Source organism: Stegostoma tigrinum, chromosome 19 (genome assembly GCF_030684315.1).
Source record: "Stegostoma tigrinum isolate sSteTig4 chromosome 19, sSteTig4.hap1, whole genome shotgun sequence".
In the NCBI taxonomy this organism is placed as follows: Eukaryota; Metazoa; Chordata; class Chondrichthyes; order Orectolobiformes; family Stegostomatidae; genus Stegostoma; species Stegostoma tigrinum.
The window spans coordinates 13,619,830-13,636,491 of NC_081372.1; the positions used below are offsets into that span (position 1 = coordinate 13,619,830).

The 16,662-nt window shown below is 41.3% G+C and overlaps 1 protein-coding gene across 1 annotated transcript in view; it reads left to right on the forward strand.

Moving 5' to 3' along the window:
* LOC125461511 (protein phosphatase 1 regulatory inhibitor subunit 16B-like) overlaps positions 1-16,662 on the forward strand; it is a 167,334-nt gene that overhangs the window by 97,721 nt on the left and 52,951 nt on the right. The window contains exon 3 of the mRNA XM_048550372.2: positions 6,356-6,426. Within this exon, the coding sequence (XP_048406329.1) occupies positions 6,356-6,426 (71 nt within the window). The remainder of the gene's footprint in view (positions 1-6,355; positions 6,427-16,662) is intronic.

A 16,662-nucleotide genomic window follows, 5' to 3' on the forward strand; every position in this document is an offset into this window, starting at 1 on the left:
AATACTTTGATTTTGGCGCTCTGGCCCGGAAGAGCACATAATGATGTCATTTCAGTTGCTCTCTAGGTGAGACAAACCTCCTCAATATTGAAGGATAGGGCTCTTGTGGTGTAATGGTTTGTCCCTGGCTCTGGGCCAGAAGGCCTGGGGATTCAAGTCATTACATCTTCAAACATGTTGAGGAACAATATCTATTTAATGCTGAGCCTAGAATTGCGTTTGCTGTCAGGGAGTTTTAAACATTTTTAAACATACATAATCTGACATTTATGTCTGTAAGACAACTTTAAAGGAAAGTCACTACTGCTCAAAATCTAAAGTTTCTCCTTCCTAATGTTGCTACTGAGTGTTTACCATCCAGCTACTTGCCTCAGGTGATACAAACTGATCACTGATCTGTATGTCATGGTATGAATTTATTGTTTGTTCTTGGGATGTGATAAAATTTGCAAAATTTTCTTTTCTAGGGACCTTGAGAGTGTGGAGTTGTTGGCTTGTTTTTCCCTTTAGTGATTTTTTTTTAAAAGGTGATTTTTTTTTTTAAGAAGTGTTTTTTTGGTTCACAAAGTTAAACTTTTCATTAAATTCATACAAGTACATAATAAAACTTTTTGACTGAAGGTGCATTGAAATTGAACTTGTCTTTGTGCAGCATGGTGCCTTTACAGTTAGAATGCTTTTGATATTTACAATATACATTCCATTTCAGGCATAGAGCTGGAGGTTAAATCATTTCAAATTGAACCTTACATAAGTGTGGTGGAAGTGAACTGTCCTCTACCACAGCATGCTCCACTTTGAGGCTCCTCATTTACCGGCTCACAACATGTATTCCTTGTCAGACATACAGCCTGCAGGATGCTACGCAGTTTCATGTCCCTTAGTCTGATATGGCAGAATTGCCAGACACAGGTCGTTGCCTGTTTTAATGGAGTAGATTGCTTGGCCACTTTCAAAGACAGAATTGAACCGCACAGTGCAAACTGGAGCCATTTAGGCAATTTCCCTTTAAAAAAAATCCAACAATATAAAAACTTAATCTAGGGTAGTTGATACAAATCTTAGTGCCTCAGGTCCTTTCTCAAGCAATCTGTTCTCCACTGTGTACCTGTAAGAGTTACCCATTTTACTGCATTTATTGCTGGTGTAAAGCACTTAGCTAACTTGCAACTGAAAACCTCCGTGAGTAATATTTCTCACATCAAGACAACTCTGGTTAAATGAATGGCTGCAAGTGTTGGCTTAAGTTGATCAAAATTAGGGTTAGTTTGCATCTTGTTTGTGTGTCTAGTTTCTGCTTTTAGTTTAACTGTTCCATGGTGGTTTTAACTGATTCATTCTCACATCATATGGTTGCACATGTTGAATTGGTTGCTTAGTTACCACACTAGATGCATGTAACAGTTACTGACATGATTATAAATATGAAGAAAAATTAAGTGTGTCATTGTTAGAAATAGCTACAAGCTGCCATTGGCTGGGTCACTGTACTGACGAGATGCATAAGACAGCATTTTTCTCGTGTTTTGCTTAATGTGTTTTAAGTTAGTTCCTGATGCTTGAGTAACTCAAATTGGCACGACTCCACAGAGATTTCTACTTTGTCATCCTTCATATTTTAAATCAAAATTTCTGCCTGCAGAATGCTTCATGCATTCTCCCTCACTCCTCTGCCTTCTTCCTGTTTATTTTGTTTCTCTCTGGAGCTGCTGATTCAAGCTAGAATTTCACATACATGGACAACCCGTGCTCAAGAGGTCATTTGCAAACATCAACAGCTACACTGAGAGACTTAGAAGGTACAAGCTAACATTGGTGCACCAACACTTTTCGAGCAAGATTCACTGGAAAGCAACAAACACAACTTGAATTAATACAGTGCATTTTAACGTAATGAGGCTCTTTCCTGGAAATTGACAGATTAAATGTGCGACAGGTGATGAAAGCGTTAGTCAAAGTGGTAGATTTTACGTGAAGGGGGCCGGGGTAAAAACGAGAAGGCAAAGAAGTCTTGAAGAAATTTCCAGGTTTTGGACTCAGGCAGCAGAAGGCATAGCCATTGTTGCATAAGGGTCTGAAAGGGTTAATACTGAGGAGTGCTTTACGCACCAATGGTATGATGATAAGGCCTTGGATGACTGAGCAGCTTTTGGATCTTGAAGGATTAAAACTAAATACTGAGGTCTCCGTCATTGGTTTGGTAACAATGTCTATATAGTATTGTAGCTTGCACTTAGTTGCTATCATGCAATAAAGTACACCATGTTTAAGACAAGAGTATTAGACTACCAAGTGGTCTTCCTCTACCAGCCACACCAGCAGTCCCTGTAGATCCCTGCCCTGAAAGAGGACGGTGACAGCGTGATGAATATACATCTTGTAACAGCCACCAATGGTGTAGTCATAAAAATCAATTTTGCAGGAGACCGGAATTGGAGGTGATTGGGAGCTGGAGCCTTAGCTAACTTTGCCTGTCTGCGCACCTGGAAGCTGAGACCACCTTGATGCATTGTTGCTGCTGCATTTGTTATAAGCGAAGCCATCATGAACTGGATCAAACATGGGGCCTCCTAGTCATTAAACTTCTGAATGACTATAACATTGCTTTTTAAGTCATCAGTGAAACTGAGATCCATACTGTCTCAGCGGCTGTCACCCGAGTGTTTTCAATGTGAGTAGTCACTTGTGGCTAGTACCACCAGTCTGCCTCCTAAACATGATTTACAATGCAGAGAGCATCTTATTCTGTGCAATATTTAGCTAAATAATAGCATGACCTGGAAACAATATTGTGGAACCCTTACTCTATGGTCTTGCACTGAAATCAAACACAAGTTTGTTCTGTTTTCACAGAGTGTGAGCTAAATATTCACTCCGCTTAGCTTCCGATTATTCATGTTATGCCTTTGCAAAATACATTAATTAATAACAATGATTTATCGCATTTTATTTTCCTATGCTGATTGTGTGGAGTAAAGGGAATCATATCTTTACTTTTGGTGCAATGTTTGAGTGTGTGTGAAAGCAGTTCCATCATAGTGATATCAAATCATGTGCGACAGGATCCTGGGTCTGTGGAGCTCCAAGTAAGGTATTCCGTCTTACTATCCTCTATATAGTTCTGTTCAATAAAACTTGTTGTTTGTTTACAAGAATGTAGATCTGACATTATTACACATTGGTTAATAAAAATAACTAAGAGGTAACTTTCTACCTGTAAATAATGTGAACCATCCTCTCTGACTGAAATTTTCAAAAAAGGTGAGTCTGATTTTTGTAACAGTCATTGCTGCCTGTTGACTCAACATTCTCCAAAGAATCAAACATAAGCCACATAACTTAAGTGACTTTTCCGAAAGCAGATAGTCCAACATTACTGATCGTGAAAAAAGTTGGTCCCTCATTGAAACCAACAAAACACTCAGGAGAAATTGTTTTCCTGAGTGAATAGTCAGAGTAGGGAACTTGCATCCACTTGGAATAGTTTTAAAAAGTAGTATTTAAGGGGAAACTAGATAATCACATGAAAGAGAAAGAAATAGAAAAACGTATTGACCATTTTGGTTGAAACTGGAGGAGGCTTGCATTGGGTAAACAGTTCACTTGAGCTGAATGGTCTGTTTCAATGCTGGTAAATGCTGTGTAGCATGGTTTACTGGATGGCTCACTAACACTGAGTGAGTGGAAATAATGCTTATTGATGCCTAAGATACTTATCGATTCCTGAGGACTGCATTAGGCCCCTGAAGCTTTTGGGTTGTCGCCAATCCCAGAGTAAGGAGAAGAAGGCAAGATAGGCAGCATAACATAGAATGAAGTAAGTGGAAGGTAAAATGGTGAGAAAAAGAAAATAGAAGGCTAAGGGGGCAACAGCATTTTTTTTTTAAAAAATCCACACTTCATGTCAGCAGTCAATGGCAAGTCTGTTGGTTAATCAGTCATTGATAAGGAGTTGTGTCCCTTCTTGAGCTTTCTCTTTGCTCGCTTGTCTTCACCCCTCATTATCTGCCAGTTTTAAAGTCAGCTATATCTTGGTGAAGTAGGGCTCACCATCCTGGGGGCTCCCATGCACACTCTGCCCAGCTATTGGTGTCAAAACTGAACTTAAAGTTGGCTTTCAGTGTAACTTTTTGAAACATTTTCTCAGGGCACTCTCTGATCTTTGACCAACAATGAGTTCAGAGTAGAGAGCACACTTCAGAAGGTAAATGTTGACATTCTGTTACAGTGGCCTGGCCAGTATAGTTGCTGCATGGGAATGGTCTGGTAGAAATGATTGGTAACTTGTTTGGAGTCATGAAGATCTGCACACTGGATGTGGAAGGCCATTCAGCCCTCCAAGCCTGTTCTACTGTTCAATCCGACTAATCTGTGGCCTAATGCCATCTACCATTGGCCCATATCCCTTAATACTTTCGATTAATAAAAATCACATAGCTCAGATTTAAGGTTAACCACTACATTCAGCATCTACTGTGGAAACGAGTTCCAAACATCTACCACCCTTTGTGCAGGGAAATGCTTCCTAACATCTCTCCGAATGGTCTTAATTTTTAGACTATGAACATAGAACATAGAACAGTACAACACAGTACAGGCCCTTTGGTCCACGGTGTTGTGCCGAACGTTTACCCTAATCGTAAGGTCTATCTAATCTCTACTCCTACCTTATGCTATCATCTATATGCCCATCTAATAGCCGCTTAAATGCCCCTAGTGAGGTTAACTCCACTACCCTCTCCGACAATGCATTCCACGCCCCGACCACTCTGAGTAAAGAACGTATCTCTAACGTCTCCCCAATATCTACCACCACTCACTACCTCCTCGTAATAGTTACCTCCACTCTCGGAAAAAGTCTCTGGCTGTCCACTCTATCTATACCTCTGATCATTTTGTACACCTCTATCAAATCACCTCTCGTCCTTCGTCGTTCTAAAGAGAAAAGCCCTAGTGCTCTCAACCTTTCCTTGTAAACCTTCCCTCCATTCCAGACAACATCCTGGTAAATCTCCTCTACACCTTTTCCAACGCTTCCACATCTTTCCTGTAATGAGGAGGCCAGAACTGGACACGATACTCTAGATGTGGCCCCACCAGGCTTTTGTATAGCTGGAGAATAACTTCATGGGTCTTGAACTCAATCCCTCTATTAATGAAAGCTAATGCACCATACGCCTTCTTAACAACTCTATCCACCTGGGTGGCAGCTTTCAGGGAACTGTGGACATGAACCCCAAGAACCCTCTGCTCCTTTACGCTGCCAAGAATCTTACCGTTAACACTACATTCAAGTTTGTCCTTCCAAAATGAATCACCTAACCTTTCATGAGCATCCCTCTTCCTCTTAACTGGTTGTTCGACCTCTCTTGAAAACCGAGGCTCCCTTACTCGACTGCATCTTCCCTGCCTGTTAGGGACAGACATATTGAGCACACCCAGTATGCATTCCTTAAATAATCTCTACATTACAAAAGTGCTCTTCCCTAACAGCATCTGTTCCCATTTTATGTTACCCCGTTCTTGCCTAACAGAATTGTAATTACCCTTCCCCAGTTATAAACCTAAAACCTATCGTTATAAACCTATGCCCCCTTAGTTCTAGGATCCCCAACCAGTGAAAATCATTCATCTTTTTTCACCCTGTCTCTTCCTGTTTGCCTGTTGAACCTTTGGTTTATTTTTCCTACAACTCAGTAAAGCTGCTTCCCACTTGTCCTCTTTTTGAAGCTAGAATTATCTAAGCTCACAAAGCTTCTTTCTAAATGTTCCAGCTGATGTTTGGTCAGGCCTCAACAGGGACATAGTCATTAATTCTGAGCACCAGACTTTAGGATTAAAGCCAAGGCATTGGAAAGGGTGTAGGAGAGTTCTGTTTGAATAGGATCAGGGCTTTAGAGACTTCAGCTTTGGAGACAGTGTGGAGAAGCTCTGGTTGTTCTCCTTAGAACAGAGAAGGCTTGGGGGATGTTCAGTGTTGAACATTCTGAACGGTTTTGTGGAGAAACTGCTTTCAGTAGTAAAAAGGAGCGCTGATTTAAGATGATTAACTAAAGAACCAGTGGCATAAAGAGGAAACACTTTGTTTTACATAGGGGTCAGGAATAAGCTGCCAGAGAGGATGACTGGTGGAAATTCAGTGGAACACTCAAAAGGGAATGGGATAAATAGAGTAGAGCTTCTCGGGGCTAAAGGAAAGACGCAGACCAGTGTAAGTGGTTGGATAAGATCCACCTAGGATCTGACACAGTCACAATGTGCTGAATGGTCTCCTTTTCATCCTTTATAAAATGAGAGTAAGTTAGCCTAAAAGCAGAGCTATGTTCTGTGAGTAATTGTAGTGTTTTTATTGCAGTGAGCCTCTTGCTGAAAAAGAATGTGAACCCAGATCTGTGTAATGAAGATGGACTCACTGCATTACATCAGGTATGGAGCAGCCTTCTCATTGACTTGTACTAATGGAAAAATCTCATGCCGTCTAGTTGCGGAAACTGAGAACTTTAGTAATCCCCTGTTGAATGTAGTCTCCAAAAGGGAAAAGTATATAAACATTTTTATTTATTGGTAACAGACTCTCTCACACAAGATCCTTTTAATCATCATAAAAGGCAAGTATGCCCTCACTCCCAAATCTGTTCTCAGTTAGCTGTTCTTGGCCAGACACATCAGTAGTTCGGCAGAAAGTTACCACTTCTATGATCTCTAGCGTCCGTACAGCTGCCTTTCCAGCAAGAGTGACTCTGGGTATTTGTTCAGGAGCAGTCAGCTGTAATTCCCATACTAACAACTTGACTGAGATCAACTAACCAACACGGTCTTGGCACAGAATATGGAACCTTTGTGCCTTGTATGGTCCAGTTACACATGGCCTACACCAGCTTATATATCAGGGCATCTGCTTTATATAAAAACAGAACAAATGTAGCAGTTACTTTTGCTGTTGGTTTTATAGCTTGATAACAACAGTTGTAAGATGAATATTATTTATAATAGCAAATATTAAATACCTTTATTTGTCGCACAATGTGTTTTCAAGCTAAGGAAGTACACTGAGAATGCCGGAGAAACTCGCCAGGTCTGACAGCACGTGTGCAGAGAGAAACAGAGTTACTGTTTTGAATTCCGTGACCTTTCTGTAGAATTGTACAGTATTAGAGCTGTACATCATGGGAACATGCTGACCAGATCATAGAATCCCTACACTGTGGAAACTGGCCCTTCAGCCCAACAAGTCCACACACCCAGATTCAATCCCCTATAACCCACCCAATCTACACATCCCTGAACACTACGGGCAATTTAGCATGGCCAATCCACCTAGCCTGCGCATCTTTGGACTGTGGGAGGAAACCGGAGCACCCGGAGGAAACCCACACAGACACAGGGAGAATGTGCAAACTCCGCACAGGCAGTCGCCCGAGGGTGGAATCGAACCCGGGGGCCTGGTATTGTGAGGCTGCAATGCTAACCACTGAGCCACCGTGCCACCCAGGAATCCAGCCCCATTTGCCAACATTTGGCCCATGTCCCTCTCAACTCTTTGTATTCATATACTCATCCAGATGCCATTTAAAAGTTATAGCTGTACCAATCTCCCCCAGATCCTCTCGTTCCGAAGTTTGGTTACTGTTGTAATGTTGAAAACCTGGCAGCTCCACAGCAAATTTTCACCAATTGCAAAGAAATAAATGACCGATGACTCGGTTTAAGGTATTACAAAAACAGAGATTGCTGGAAAAACTCAGCACACTGCTTTCTCTCTGCAGATGCTGCTGAGTTTTTCCAACAAGTTCTGTTTTTTGTTTCTGATTTCCGGCGTCTGCAGTTCTTTGGTTTAATTTTGTTTTTAGGTGTAGTTTGTAGTAGAAATGTCTGCCAAGACATTTCCCTGCTCATCTTCAAAATAGGGAACTTTTATAGCGACCTGACTTTGACTTAACATCTCAACTGAGACACAGCACCTCTGACAATGCAGTATTCCCTCCATGCTACACTGTAGCATCAATCTGGACTTTCTGGAGTGGGACTTAACCTGAAACTATCTGGGTTCTGAGGTGGGAATCCCATTGAGCTTAAGACTGCAGGGCCTAAGCTGTGATTGCTGGTTTGCTGATGGGCTAGAGTTCTTTTTAACAATTGAGTGCAGGAAGGTGGGTTAATTCTAAAAGACAAAAGTAACAAACGTTGACAGTATAATTAAGGAGAAACTGATACTGTGATTGTGAATGCTATGTATTGCCCCGTGTAGCTCTAAATCTCAGGGATGTGCCTGTGACTCTGCTCCTACTCATGGTGAATACTTGATGTCAGCTGTACCTTCAGTGTGTGGAATTAGGGAAAATAGAACATTCCCCCTCCTCCCTCTCCAGGAGGGAACAAAATGCCGAGGTACGTCTCACCCTCTCCTCATCTGGTTCCATAGGAATTAACAGCTCTGTAAATGCCTTGCAAACAAGATGGGAAACTTCAATTTACAATCTTCCTGTACAGTGTACATGATATCTGTCATCAAAATTCAGTTCGTAATGCCAACAGTAATCTCATCCGATTCTAAGCTCTGAGTGAACCAATGTTTTAAATGGTTTGTCATTCATGGTTGTGCCTTCAGCTTCCTAATCCTAAAGCCCGGGAATTCTCTCCCTAAGTCTCTCCACCTTTCTCGCAACTTCTTTAAACATTTAAGACTTAACTTGTAATAACTCGTAATATTTTTTCATGATTCTTTCACAGGAGGTGGGTGTTGCTGACCAGGCTAGCATTTGTTACCTATCCCCAATTACCATGGCTGGAACTAAATGGCTAGTTCTACCATTTGAAAGGGCAGTTAAAGATGTGGGTATGGAGTCACAGGGTAAGCTGAGTCAGATGATGACGGCAGATTCACTAAAGGACATTAATAAACCAGATGGGATTTTACAGCAATCCATGATGGGCTCAGGGTCACCATGACTGAAATGAGCTTTTAATTTCAGATTAAATAACTGAATCTAATTTCAGATCCAATAACTGAATTCCGTTTAACCAGCTGCCCCAAAGCGTTACGCTGACCCTCTGGTTATTACCATTCCAGTGACGTTACCACTACAACACCACCTCACACCCAAAACATCCTTGTCAATACTCACTTCAAATTTTGTTTTCTGAGCTCCATGAGCAGCATTTACTTACCCAAGGAAACCTAATCAGATAAATAGAAAGCAGGGCATAACACCAGCGCTTCGTAGGAGGCTCAGTGATGATGTTACCTAGAATGGTGACGAAACGTCTGAAAACTAACCTTCCAGCTCAGCGAGCAAACTCACATCCAGAAACTCAACCTGAGCTACAAATCTCAAAACTCGCTAATATTGATGCTATTTTAGTTCGGGCAAAGCAATTGATGCAAAGGGAGTTATGCTGTCCTTTGTTCAAAATTTTCTGTCATTCGACCCAGCATCATCTTTCTGTTCCTATGGTCATCTATTGCTCGGCTGTTCTCAATCACTGATGCAATACAACTAATTAGCAGGTGTTTGATGAAGTGGAAAAGAGGAGACTTTCTGCAGCATAAACATCAGAATGGACCCTTTTTTAAAATTCATTCATGGAGTGTGGGTTTCACTGGTTGGATCAGCATTTATTGCCCATCCTTGAAAGGCCAGGGAGTGGTTAAAAGTCAAACACACTACTGTGGGTCTGGAGTCACGTGGTAAGTACAGCAGTTTCCTTCCATAAAGGACCCTAGTGAACCAAATAGGCTTTTTTGACATTCAGGAATGGTTACATGGTCATCATTAGAGCCTTTATTTCAGATTTTTTATTGAATTTGGATTCCACCATCTGCCATGGCAGGATTCAAACCTGGGTTCCCCAAGTCATTACCTGGGTCTCTGGATTAGTAGTCTAATGGTAATATGTATGACTAGGCCACCACATAAATTGGGCTGAATGGCCTTTATTTGTGTTGTGCTCCTGATAGGAAAGTTAGCTTGGATATTTCACTGTTTACTTATAGGAGTGTAGGAGCAGGAGGAGGTTGTTCAGCCCTTCAAGCCTGTTCTGCCATTTTCGACCCTGGCCGATTAACTATGTCAGTGTCACATTTCTACATTATCCCATATCCATTGATGTCATTAGTAAATAGAAATCTATCAGTTTCTCTCAAACTCGCTTCATGCTTGAATTTCCAAAGTCCTTTGGAGTAGAGAATTCCCAAATATTCATTATTGGTCAAGTGAAGAAATTCCTTCTCATCTCAGCTCTAAATGACCTACCTTTTGTTCTGAGACTGTGTCCCCTGGTTCTTGCCCTCAAAGCCACAGAAAACATCCTTTCCACGTCTTTAAGAATTTAAGAAGTTTCTACGAGATCACCTCTTCTAAATGCCAGAGAATACGGACTCCATCTATGCCAACTCTCCTCCCAACCCATTAATTTATTCATATCTTTGGTGGTGAGACACAGCCAAAAACAATACTCTATACAATTACTTTACTACTTTGATCAGGAAGAATCAGTAAGTTCCTGCAAATTAGCGATCCACCTGGATTTGCACCACTGACATGGTCAGAAACAGGGCTCCGGAACTTCAATATCCTGCAGCTGCAATGCTGAATCGTGGTATCTCTTGAAAGGGAAATTGAGTCAAAGGAGAGCCATGAACTATATGAACGATCCCAGAATAGCAGGAAAGATGAAAGCATTTCACTTGGAGCTTGATCTTTTATCAGCTAGCTAAACCAGTTTTTGATGTACATCTTGTGAGATGAATCACTGTTAAAACTAGCAGATATGCGTCTGTAACTCAGAGTTCATAGACTTATCCTCTCAACAGATGCAACCTCATTCACTCTGTTGGCACAAGCCATAAACAGACAGCAGTATTTTTCTGAGGACAAAGATAACTAAGTTAGTCTGAATTTTTGCCTGGGTGTGGATATATGTTTCAATGCACAAATAGCCATGTTCAATTCTTTTATGGATGAAATCCAGTTTTCTTCCTGTTATCGTCCCAGCTGATGTTACTACTGGACCAGTCAAATCCCAGAATGAAACCTGGCTTCAGAGATCAAATTTTGGTCTTTATTTAACTTGGTGGTCTTTCATTAAAATGTAAACATACAAGGCTGCAGATTCAGTTGTAACAATAAAACAGATGTTTAATACACAAAATGAAGAAAAATAGCATAAAACAAACCAAACCATCTACTTAAAAAAGAGTTTAAAAGATTTCAAACAACAAGCAAACCAAAATTCCATCTACTCCCTAAAATCATCACTTTTACAATTAATCCAGAGCAATTTTCCTTCCCTGTCAAATCTGTAAACTGACTTTAGTACTTTACTGTTTTGACCTGAGTTGCAAAATCATTTTTGACTCAAAACTGAGATCTTAGACTTCCTTAGATTAATTCCAGAGATGGAAGGCTTCTCTTCTAAGGTGAGATCAATCTGTTTAGGTCCATATTCAGTAGAGTTTAGAAGAGTGAGAGGAAATTGAGGTATATAGGATGCTAAAGGAGCTTGACAAATTAGACGTAGAGTAGATGTTTCCGCTTGTAGGGCAATCTAGAGTGAGATGTCGTAGCTTTAGTCTGAGCAGTGGCAGATTTAAAGCAGGAATGAGGAGGAATTGCTTCTCTCAAAGGGTTGTAAATCAATGGAATTCACTGCACCCTAATGTGATGGACGTCACATCAATGAATAAATTCATGGAGGAGATAGACAAATTTTAAATTAATAATGGGTTAAAGGGTTGTGAGGAGTGGGGCAGGAAACCGGTGAGGGGTGTAGACAATATTAGATCAGCCATGATCATAGTTAATGACAGAACAGGCTTGAGGAGTTGAAGTGTCTTTTCCTGCTCCTAGTTCTTATGTTCTTATGTTCTCAGCTTTGAATAACTAATTCAGATTTTTTTTTTGCCAAACATTCTTGGTCTGAAAGCTCTTGCAAATTGGAACCTTTAATACTGAGGTAACTTATTTCTTCAACTGCTGTGAACAAGCTGCATTTGTTTTAGGATAAACTATTCTTGGATATAACTTCAGTTAGGTATCTTTCATACTGAAGTCAAAAGCTTCTTACTAAATTTTGAAAAACCTGCTCAACCTAGATTCTGCTAACAGCCTTCTTTCTTCCTCTTCTGTTGTCAAACCCCACAACGTAAACAAACTTCCATTGCTACTCCAGAAGACCTTCTGTCATCTGCTGTATGACACTGGCTGGTTTAACATCATAGTTCATAAAAGACTGACTTAGTTAATTATTAAACACTTCCACACAAATTGATCAAGTGTATAAATAGTTGGTTTAAAATATAAACTCCAAAATTAAATGATTATTTTAATATATGTCAAGCAACTTTAATCATATTGCATTACCTGCATTAATAGCCGCCAAGATTTTCATTTGGCCATTTCACAGTTCAGGAGTGCCTACTGTATAAGACATTTACCTACCCTAGTGGGGTCAGATTCCTCATTTTAAGTAGAGGGAGGTGAAAATTGAATTTCCTGCAGCACTCTACTTTTGACTGGTGATGTAGGATTTTGGAAGTCCATTAAAGCACACCATATCTGAGAGTCATAGAATAATAGAATCATAGAATCCCAACAGTGTGGAAGCAGGCCATTCAGCCCAATGAGTGCACACTGACCCCCATCTCTTCACCACCCCCCCCCCCCAACCCAAAGAGCATCCCACACAGCTCCAAACCCTGCCCTATCCCTGTAACCCTGCATTTTCCATGGCCAGTCCACCCAACCTGCATATCTTTGGACAGTGGGAAGAAACTGGAACACCTAGAGAAAATCCACACAGACATGGGGAGAATGTGCAAAGTCAACACAGACAGTCCATTGAAGAAATTGAAAAGCCGACTGAAGAGTTGAGAATAATTTGAAAGATAAGTCACTTGAGGTGCTGCATTGTAACGTAGATGTGCTTTTCATGTCGTGATTCAGCAATAGGATCAAGATAGTTTGACCTTTTATATTGACAAGCCTTGTGTATTTATTCATATGCATTACAGTGATGTCCAATAGAGAGGGCACAAAAATGTTATAAAATGTCCTGGCAATCCACAGTCTTTTCTTCTTTGATTTAAATGGCTCTGACTGATATAAAATATCAAAACCTGCTTTTTTTTTAAATATTAAAAAGCTGCTGTCTTAAATTTTGGTTTTGACCCTTGTAAAATTCCAAGACTATGGGCTATGTGCTGGAAAATGGGATAAGACTGTAAGATATAGGAGAGAATTAGTCCATTTGGTCCATCGAGCCTGCTCCACCATTCAGTCATGGCTGATGTGTTTCTCAACCCCATCCTCCTGCTTCGTCACTGTAACGCTTGATCTCTTTAGAATAAATAGTAGTTGTTTCTGACCAGCATAGACTCTATGGGCCAAAAGGTTTTTTTCTACCTTTTATTGATCGACAAATGCTCTGTTTTGAAACTTATAGAATTGTAGAGCCCCTACAGCATGGAAGCAGGCCATTTGGCCTATTTAGGCTGCACCAACCCTCTGGACAGCACCCATCCAGACCCATACCACTGCCCTCTCCCTGTAACCCTGCATTCCCCATGGCTAACCTACATAAGCCTGCCCATCCCTGGATACTGTGGGCAATTTAGCATGGCCAGTCCATCTGGCCTGCACATCTTTGCACTGTGAGAAGATCATGTAGACACAGGGAGAATGTGCAAACTCTACGCAGACAATTGCTTGAGGGTGGAATCGACCCTGGGTCTCTGGCACTGTGAAACAGTAATGCTAACCACTGAGCCACCATGCCACTGCTTGTAATTGTAATGAACAACTTCTGATTTCACCTTTTCAGGGAATACTGTAGTCTATTAGTCTATCGCTAGGGCACTGTGGCCGTTATCAGTGTTTTTGCTAAATTCCAAGTGCTGACAGATTTCAACACAGTAGGTGTTTCATTCCTCTAACAAAACATGGCAGTTTCAGAAGTTGTAATATCAGGTGTCCTTTTGATGTAGTTTCTAATTTGTTGATCGAGCTAATGAGATTATAAGTGTTAACAAGTTATGTCTCCTACCTCCAATGCCCCCCACTCCCATCTCAATGATATGAAGAATTTTAATTAGGTGGTGAGATTATGTCTTCAAGGGTAGTAAAATATTTTTCATTTATGCTGCATGGAATCAGGCAAGGGTGCATAGCTCATGCTGGGTGAGTGTCTATGGAAGATGGGTAGCAGCATGTGCCATCTAAGGGGTATAAACTGGCATAGGATTAGGGTGAGGTTTGAAGGGCCTTTAATTATTGTCTGGAGCTGGAATATATGTTGACAAAATAAAGGGGGGCATTCTAACTGGCCTCCCTCCACACCACACTCCAGGCTCACAAAGCTGACCCTGGTCTGAATGTACAACGATGGTGCTACATTCGAGTTGGGTGGGTATGCAGCTTGTGAGCTGCAAAAGCGTGCAGGCTTAATTTTCCCAAAGCCAGAGGAGGATTCAGCCCTGGCTATCCAAGAGGAAGCATAACTCTATATGAGTTTAATACCAAAAGCAATGGGCCAGATCCTCTAGTCTGTGGATAGTCAGAACCAGATGTCCATAGGGATCCAGCAGAAGCCCTGACCCACTGGCCTAAATGTGAGCTGCCCAAGAAGATTGAACTTCTGATGGGAAATCACCTTGTTCCCCAGGACCCTCCCTGAATTAGAGACAGTCATCGGACAGATCCACGATACTTGCCGCCATAGTTACCCTGAAAACATTAGACAAATTAAAACCCATACCAAATCCTTGGTTATTTCAGTACTGACTCCACCACCACCCCCCCCCCCACCCCCCGCCTCGGTCACTGAAACTACCCACCCTAACTAGACACTGAACTCCCAGCCACCCCCTCCCCCACTAGTAGATCCCTGAGCCGACTTGACCTCACTATCTTTTTTGATCACATAATCCCACGACCACCCAACTATATGCTATACGCTGGGCTCTGAGGAATGGTCACAGGATCCGAAACGTTAACTCTGTTTTTTTTTTCTTCACAGATGCTGCCAGTCCTGCTGAGTTTTTCCAGCAACTACTGTTTTTATATGCTATCCAAATGTGGCTACTCCCTAAACAGACCCAGCAATCGCAGATCCAGACTTGATTTTCCCTCCAATAAGATGTGACCAGCTGCTGAAGTAGATGTGACTAACACCCACCTCCTTCCATGACCTGACTATCCCATGGCCCATGCACCCATTAACCTGCCTTCTTACTCTACTTCCACTCTACCGATCGGTTCAAACTATCCACCATACCCATTTCACCATCTACCCACCATCCACCAAGCACGCACACATTCACTCTTCTAGTCACCAGTATTCAAAGACTGGACCTGTCAACATACCATGTCGCAGCTGGGCCCATAAAAAGGGAATGTGTACTGTCTTGCCTCCAACTCTTCTTCAGAAATCTTCAAGGGTTGCTGCCCTAACTATTTCTGGAAAGTTTCAAAAGACATGACAAGCAGTGTTGGCTCAGGGAGGTGCTCAAGTGGAGTGGTAACGTGATGACAATTACCACTCATTGAAAGATCTATGCCAATCTGATCTTTTCATCACATAGGGAGACCACCAACAAGGTGATAAGCCTCTTCTGATGTTGTTCTTGTTCCAGCTGATGGATGGGGCTGAGTCATCCTTTTACTTTGTGAAGTAACCACACCTTATTTCTGTAGCATCTTTAATGCAATGAAATATCCTAGGTCACCTCCTGGAACATTGTTAACCAAAGTATGACTCTGAGCCACGTGGGAGATTTTAGGTCTCAAAGCTAAATCAAAGAGGTCAGTTTTAAGGAGTGTATTCAAGGCCAAAAATCAGATCAAGAGTTGTACAGGATTAATGGCAGAACTTGGAGCATGGAAACTGAAGATAGTGCAGTTAAAATTGAAGATGTTTGAAGGACCAGAATCCAGTGGTGTAGATACCTCAGAGGGCTGCGTGGTGGAGGAGATTACAGAGATAGGAAGAGACATGGCCATGAATTGATTTGCAAACAAGAATAAGAATTATGAATTCAAGATGTTGCTGGTCAGTGAGCCAATGTAAATTATTGACTACAGGACTGATAGGGAAACAGGGGTAGGCCATTCAACCCCTAAGACATGTCCCATCGTGCCTTGATATTTCTACATCTCAACTCCATTTACTCACCCCACTTTACCCCTGCCCCATATTTTTTCTTAACAAAAATGTAGCAATTTTCTCTTCACTGCAAGACAGAGCTTAGCTTTGACAGGGTTAAGAGCAAAGATCCATACAGCAGAAGTATGATAGGATAGAGCCTGCGGTCTGCCATTCTGGTTTGTGGGCATTCACTTAACTGAATGCCATCGGGCACAGTACAGTTAAATAAATCTGGATCTGTTGAAGATGTGTTGGAGATTTTAAATGCAGCTGAGCTTTCTTTTAATTCTGTTTACAACCCTTGAGAATATCTCTCATTCCCCATCTGCCACAACTTGGATGTTGTGCAATTTCATGCTTTTTCTTTAGCAACACTCATCAAGCCACCCAAATCACAATTATCTCCAAGATTATTTGTCAATTAGTTTTAACGTTAGACATGCAAACTGTGATTGAATTTTTTTAATGGTTTGCAGATTCTGGACTTTAAACATCTGGATAAGGTGTTATCTTGAAACG